This window comes from Hemitrygon akajei, chromosome 16, assembly GCF_048418815.1.
Source record: "Hemitrygon akajei chromosome 16, sHemAka1.3, whole genome shotgun sequence".
In the NCBI taxonomy this organism is placed as follows: domain Eukaryota; kingdom Metazoa; phylum Chordata; class Chondrichthyes; order Myliobatiformes; family Dasyatidae; genus Hemitrygon; species Hemitrygon akajei.
This window is the reverse complement of record NC_133139.1, coordinates 81298572-81306278: the sequence shown is the minus strand read 5'-3', so window position 1 is coordinate 81306278 and position 7707 is coordinate 81298572. Positions and strand designations below refer to the sequence as shown.

General features: G+C 45.7%; 1 protein-coding gene across 11 annotated transcripts in view; it reads left to right on the top strand.

Annotated features, from left to right (window-relative positions):
* Nucleotides 1-1346: 1346 nt before the first annotated feature.
* dnm2a (dynamin 2a) overlaps nucleotides 1347-7707 on the top strand; it is a 42375-nt gene continuing 36014 nt past the window's right edge. For 5 of the 11 annotated variants that reach the window (XM_073069288.1, XM_073069280.1, XM_073069278.1 and 2 more), the window contains exons 1-4: nucleotides 1348-1589; nucleotides 4602-4675; nucleotides 5652-5801; nucleotides 7262-7465. In XM_073069288.1, the coding sequence (XP_072925389.1) occupies nucleotides 1429-1589; nucleotides 4602-4675; nucleotides 5652-5801; nucleotides 7262-7465 (589 nt within the window). In that variant the 5' untranslated portion in view covers nucleotides 1348-1428. Of the gene's footprint in view, nucleotides 1590-4601; nucleotides 4676-5651; nucleotides 5802-7026; nucleotides 7102-7261; nucleotides 7466-7707 lie in introns of those variants that run through there. The other 6 variants (XM_073069282.1, XM_073069281.1, XM_073069277.1 and 3 more) reach the window with 3 other exon arrangements.

Below are 7707 nucleotides of genomic sequence, written 5' to 3'. Positions count from 1 at the left end.
AGCCTCGACATCCAACACATCATTCCACGCAACTTTTGCGGCCTTCAGTGGGATCCCAGTGTGTGCGCACCTCTCCGCTGCCCCCACTCACACTCTCTGCAGGGATCGCACTCTCTACTGCTCCTTTTCCCACTCATCCCTCCCTCGGCCCAATCTCCTTAGTGGGACAAGTGCTACATCTATCTCTGCACCACCATTCAAGGCCTTAAACAGCCCGTCTCCTTTTGGACTACTCTCCTCTCATATCAGATTCCCCCTTCCTCAGCCCCTTACATCTTCCACTTATCACCTCCTAGCATCTCAATTCATTCCTCCTCCTCCCACCCACCTACCTAACCTTTCCCTCACCTGGAGTCACCTATCACCACCCCCAGCATTATATTCTGGCTCCTGAGCCTTCTTTTCCAATCTATCTGAAGGATTTCGGCTCGAAACTTAGATTGTTCATTTTCCCTCCACGGATACTGCCTGGCCTGCTGAGTTCTTCCAGCATTTTGTGTGTGTGTGTGTGTGTGTGTGTGTTGACCAAAGCAATTTGTTGCCTTGATGTCAAAGGCAACCATTCTCAATCATCCCTTTGGTTCACGTTTAGAATAAGAGCATAGTGAAAGAAATAACAGGGCGGTCCTGGTAAAACTACTTATCGGTGAGTAGATTATTAGCGGGTAAATTCTGTTTCCATCACGTTGCCAATGAATGAGATTAGACTGAGTTGGCAGAAGTCCTGCGATTCGTGCGTAAGACATAGGGCTTTCCAAGCAGATGTTTTTACAAAACTGGCAGAGCCTCTATCTAACATCCTTCATCATTTTTTATAAAGGTCACTTCCTGCTTATCTTTTTATATAAGCTCTGGTCTTTGATCCCGGAAGTATCCATCTCCATGGTGACAGTAAACTATTCGAAATGACGACATATTGATAGAACCAATGAAAGAGCCGGTGAACTGCCAGTTCGGAAGGGGAGGGGTAAATGTCGGGTGACTTCATCAGCATCCAATCGGAATTTGGGTTGAGTTGATTGACGTCAACGAAAAACAGTTCCACGCCAAGTTAACCGGGACCAAAGCTACGTAGGTGGCACAGGAGAACCAATCACTAGCAGCGTTTACATGATTGACGTGAGGGAGAACCCAATTGCCGCAATAATTAGGCCAAATATTCAAAACTGGGAATAGACTAACCCAATAAGACTCAGCAGCATTTTGATTGATGGGAATGTTGCCAAATAATATTAGCCTTATAAATGATTGACGTGAATGCCGGTGCTACCCACTTCCTACAGCCAATACTTGATTAGTTGGATGGAGATGATTGACAGTACTTGTGACCAATGGTCAAGGTCACAGGCAGGGTGGGAGCGGAAGCACAGGCCGCAGGCGGTGAGAGTCAACGAGTCCGGGTCCGGGGCCGGGATCGGGATCGCCGCCATGGGGAACCGGGGGATGGAGGAACTGATACCGCTGGTTAACAAGCTGCAGGATGCCTTCAGTTCCATCGGGCAGAGCTGTAACCTCGACTTGCCGCAGATCGCCGTGGTGGGCGGGCAGAGTGCCGGCAAGAGCTCGGTACTCGAGAACTTCGTCGGCAGGTGAGGCCCTGACGGGAGGCGGTGGGAGCTGCCACCCGCGGCCCTGCACCGGATCCGAGGTCTGGCGCCGGGGAGGAGACTCGTGGTTCGTCAGCGGTCAAAATAGGCGCCCCCCGCTTCCCGTTGTTAAATTCCATTCTGCACAGTGCACCCCTCCCATTCAACACCGAGCCCACCCACCTACCACCCGGGGAACTGTTCAGCCCCACACCCACCTACGCTCTCATTCATCCCTCGCCCCGCTCATTCACTCCCCATCCCCCTCATTCGATACCACACCCACCTCTCCTCCCTTCCCATTCAACACCACACCCAACTGCTGCACCCCTCCCATTCACTCCCCACCCATCCCCATTCAACACAGCACCCATCAGCTGCAATCCTCATCTTCACCCACCACCTCACCCCGACTCAACGCTTCATCCACCTGACAAGTTACCTTCAACCCCCATCCACCACACTCACCTGCTGCACCCCTCCCATTCACTCCCACCACACCCTGTCACCCTCTCATTCACCCACCCGTTTCTGAGTTCTAATACCCGGGGTCGCAATAAGCTGTCGCCCATTTAGCATTGAAAACAGGAGAAATGCCCTTGCTTATGAATTAAACCTTTGGGGTTCTGTTATTGGCTGTGAACGTTCAGTTTTCTGTGCATTGAAGAAATCTAGGAATTAGTACATTAACAGAGGAGAATGGTGTTGAGTAGGCTAACTCTTCCTTGTGTCAGGGTGTGCTTTGTTCTAGCTACTCAACTCATGTCGTGCCAGCTCTAGCCAGGGATAATTGTTTTGTGGGCAACCCATCAAAGTCGGAGATGGCGTTCATGTTTTGTGGTTGATGGGCCCTGTGTGGGAACAGGAGTGGCTGATACTGTGACTAGTTGGAAAGTTTAGGAGATGATACAAGGTCATTTTCTTCCTGGCAACTCTCCCATGGCAAAGATTAACACCAGTATTCCTCTAATTCTTTAGTTCCCTATTGTATAGTCAATGTCTCCTTGATGTGTGATTAGCCTCAAACAATCCCCAGGCAGCAAGTTTCATGGCATGGGTGTAGGAAGTTGATTTTCTTGTTCACCAGCTTGCCACCAGTGATATTCTCATTAAGAGTATAACTATTAGCGTCATACTCTTAACGAGAATATCACTGGTTGGTCAGTGCTCTTCCTTTAAGAGAAAGAGTAATATCTTTGAAAGCGATTCCAGAATCATTTGAATTTTTTGTCTTGCCGGACACCAGGCTTTGTGAATGGAATTTGCTATGTGCTTTGTCAGGGCTCTGCTGGACAAATGTAATGCGGAATCTGATGTCTAGTGGCGGACATTAAAATGGGAATTGTTGCACATTTACTGTCTCTGGGAAAGGATATTTTCCAAATGTACAGACGAGACAACAGTAGCAGGTGTATCAAATACTCTAGAGAACAGGTAATTGACTGCCGTAATTTTATCTGGGCTAATGAAGTATTTACTAAATGCTGAAATTTTAAAATGATTAGCCCAGCACACTTCTGTGTACCTCAGTGAGAGTGCAGAGGAAGTTCAGTAAAATTGTCCCAAAAGTTGGAGATTCAAACACAGAACACAGAACGGTAGCACACAAGAACAGGCCATTTGGCCCTCGGTGTTGAGCTGAACCAATTAAATTAGTAATTGGCTTAATTACTTTGATGAAAATTTATTCAAAAATCAAGGGGACTGAAGTGAGGTATATTTCTGAAAAGAGAAATGAGGAAAGCCACTCCAATTAGTGGTTAGAGTACAGAAATAAAATATAGAAGGGAAAAATTTAGAAATCTGTCTTCATTGGGACTTGGTGGTAAAACACTTTGACCTCAGTGCAATGATTCCTGATTTCTGAATCTATATTTGTACAGTAGAGAAGGATGAGTGAGGACCTGGTAATGCCTGGAACTATGGACAGTTGTTTTGGTATGATTTTACCGCAAGGTGTGCATTTATTTGTTTTTTTAATATCTCATCACTGATCTTGGTAATCTTTTAATTAATACTGATCCCTAAAATACAGTGTTACTGTTACGTTCGTCTCCATTACAGCAACAACCTTTCTTCTCAGATGTCTCTTGCCTATTGTTCTAATATGACTTAGGAGATAAGGAGTGGAGCCATGCCCTTTCTGGCTTTGAGCATGGAGCAGGCTTGAGAATATTGAAATTAATCCAACTCTGGAGGCTTACCAGCTTGTCGAGGAGTGTGACTGCTGACCCAAACTCTGTTGAGTGTTGCTGCAGCGTTTGGAGTGTGGCACTGATTGTTTGTTCACTCAGCAGCCCGTGTTGTGATCGTTGACTGCTATTCATGGTTTCAGGGAGCCGAGTCATTGACAGCAGGCGCGGCCACGGCCGCGGCCCCTATAAGGTTTGCGTGGGCTGCGTGTCGGTGTCACTCCGATGACCACGTGAGCGAGAGAGGGTGTGATGCTGGATGTGTTTTCCCCATGAGCAGAGGGGTTATATGTAGGTTGATTTATTGTCACGTTACTTGCAGAGCAAGTGTAACGCTTGTGATTCATCTGACACTACAAAAGGAGGCTGGTGGATTTGAGATGTGACACCACTCGTATTGTACTTCTCCATAATTGACTTATTCTGTGCACGTGCCTACCCTGAGTACGAATGTGTATGTGCAAGCTCCCTGTGGAGCTTTGAATCAGAAGCAAATCAAAGTAATTAAAAGTAAGGCAGTGTGTTGGAAATAATTTGGAAAATGTGGTTGATGGTTGGGCTCCATTGTTCTGTGATTCTTTGTTCCTGAGGCCACACAAATAACAGCGCACTGACGATGTCTCCTCGTACGGTGACGAAATGTTTGCAGGTAAGTTGCCAGCTCAGAGAAGAACTCAACCCAACCAGCAGAGCAATACGCTCTTCGTAAGTGCCATAAGGTTCTGAACTCTGTGGAGAGTGTTCTGGAATCCTGTTGCTCTGATGACACCTTGTGACCACCATTCAGTGGAGGAAAGGCTCACTGGGTCTCTTCTACTTTCAGGGATTTCCTTCCTCGTGGCTCAGGGATTGTCACTCGCCGACCGCTCATTCTGCAGCTGATCAATGCAAAAACAGGTACCTCTGTGACTGTGTCATGTAAGAGCTTCAGGAATTGGAGTAGGGGTTGTTCATGTGGCACCTTGAGCTGAATCAGCTATTCAGTAAGGCCATAGTTGTGATTGTTTCCTGCCTGATTCCATAATCCTCAACTCCCCTGCAGTCCAAACATCTATCTGTGTTGGCCTTGAATGTAGTCGGTGATGAAGTCTCCGCGTGGAGAATTTTAAACAGTTGTGTGTTTGTTTCCCTTTCCTCAGTCTCCATCTCAAATGGGCCACCCTTTTATTTTGAAACCATAGTTCCTGCTTCTAGGGAAGTAAATAGCCATTCAGCATCTACCCAGTCAAGCCCTTTCTTAAACTTGTACGTTTTGAAAAGATCACTTCTTTGAAAATCCATAGTCTACTCAAACTTTCCTTGTGGGATAACTCGTTCCTCCCTGGAATCAACCCAGCCAAAGCTCTCTGAACCATCTTCAAAGCAAGCATATACCCCTCAAATAAGGTGAAATCAATATTCCAAGTGCCGTGCAACCATGCAACTGGATTTCCCAATACCTACTGTCCACTTCAAGCCTTTTGCCATAAAGACCAATATCCCATTTACCTTCCTAATTACTGGACAGGCTGTGCGATCAGCTTTTGTGTCTAGTGTACGGTATGAAGACATTGAGCTGACCCTGTAGCACAGCATTCTGTAGTAAGTCTCCATTTAAAAATTATTCAGCTCTTGTGTTTTTTTTTATTCTGAGGGAGGGTCTGCCGTAGCTGTTGGCTCACCGCTTATTATTCCTATCACTGTAGCTCAGATTGTTTATTGTGCTGTTGCAAAGCAGTAGCCTGTCCGAACACAGCCTCCTCTTACTCATCATTAACCTTTGGCTCCTTGCATGCTGGCATCATTGTTGAAGGGTCTTTTATACTGTAGTGCACCCGCCCCCGCTATATTGGGTCCATTTCTGAGTCTGCATAATGGTTTGTTTTCTCTTCAGAACATGCGGAGTTCCTGCACTGCAAGGGGAAGAAGTTTACAGATTTTGATGAGGTTCGACAGGAAATCGAACTGGAGACAGACAGAGTCACCGGGAGCAATAAGGGCATCTCATCAATTCCTATTAACCTCCGAGTGTATTCTCCACATGGTGAGTGGGATCTTCGAGGTATTATAGAAACTCTGAAGCACGCCTGGTTTTTAGGACTGTACGTGGAGGGAGTGTTACCTGCAAGCTTGCTTTCTTGAGGCACTGTCGCCATCTGTAAAAGAGATAGACCAGATTAAACATGGTGAGCTTTTGATTCTTTGCTGAATGCAAGTAACGTTCATAAACTGACCTTTGTTGTGCATTGTATAGTTGCCGACTCGGCAAGTAAAAGATGTAATTGTTACCATATGGACTAAGTAACCACAGGAATTGGCTATAGTGCTTGAGAAGTCCTAGTGACCGAGCTACTAGCTTCAGATTAACTAACGGGTTTATGCACCAACACAGGAAAATGTGGAAGACAAAACCAGTCTCTCAGATCCCTATACGATTGTCAGTGTGTGCTCAGTACACAGTTATATCAGGGAAACTCTACTGACAGTTGGTGAAGGGTGTGCTTAACTTTATTCATACTTGTATTTGCAAAGATAAAGTACAAGCAGTTCCAGCTTCAACAGTGTACTACCCATCAAGTCACGTGGGTGACCAGTCCCAGATGGGTGATTTTCCTTTGTTCCCAAGTCTCAGATTCATGTTTTCTTCTTCGTCCAAAGTTCTCGTTGCATTAAGGTTCTCGTGTTGTTCCAGGGTTCAGTAACAAGTTCTCCCTCCTGCTTTTCTCCAGTGAGTTAGTCTGGTCCAGGTTGGACCCATTTGTTTCTGAGCTGTTGCTTTTTATGTTTCCACCTTCATTTTCCACTTCGGTTGTGTAACATCCCGGTTATTGGATTGACTGAATCAAGTAAACAGGGAGGCAGACTATTGATTTCTCCTTAGAGTTGAAGCAGGGGCTTCACACCTCACGAGTTTGATCACATCTCAACACTAGCTATTTTGCATCTTGTTATCTTATTACTATGTTTCGGCTAGCTTTTCTGATGCTGAGACCTTGGATGCCGTCAGAGAATTCATAGACTAAACCCATTGCTCCTTATCTCAGGGCAGCCAAGTAGCCAGTTTCCTTATTGCTAAATTTCTTTAATGCTAGAGGTTCCTACCTTCATTGAAGTTGTTTTTAAGTCTTGGTCATATTTGGCAATTTTGAAGAACATCCTGGACTGTTAACCATCTCTGTATGAAGTAATCTCCAAATATTGCTTCAGACTGAAAACATTTGTCATTCTGTTTCTCTGTGATTGTTTTAACCCTTTGACTGCTACACTAGAGGCAGCTGTGTGTGACTGTTCTGAGCACCCGATCCTGCAAAACGTGTGACAAGACCATAATTTCTCACTGGCGGGTAGGTGTTGACAGTTTGTTATCATGTGGGCTGCATTGGCCCTGAATAAGGCTGCCTCTAGGGTGAGGGTGGGTTTGTCTTTAATAGTGTTGACATTTTGTGGTTTTCATGTTAAGTTATTATTTTTCCTAATTCATCCCTTTGTGTTCTCTGTTGCTAGTTTTAAATTTGACTCTGATCGATTTACCGGGCATCACCAAGGTGCCCGTTGGTGACCAGCCTGCCGACATTGAATACCAGATCAAGGAAATGATCATGCAGTTCATCAGTAAGGATAACTGTCTCATCTTGGCTGTCACTCCAGCAAACTCTGACCTTGCCAATTCAGATGCACTGAAGATTGCGAAGGAGGTGGACCCACAAGGTAAGGGTGTTCTTCACCTTGACCACCTACAGTAGGGGTGCTGGTAATGGATTGATGACGGTCAACGGTGGCAAAACTAGAGCATTATTAATACATGTTCAGATCTGCCGCTCATATTGGCAGAAATTCCCAGCTGAGGCAAAGGCAAAAGGATTGCCTTAAGCCAGGGATTCCCAACCTTATTTATGCCGTGGACCCCTACCATTAACTGAGGGGTTTGTGGACCCCTACCATTAACTGGG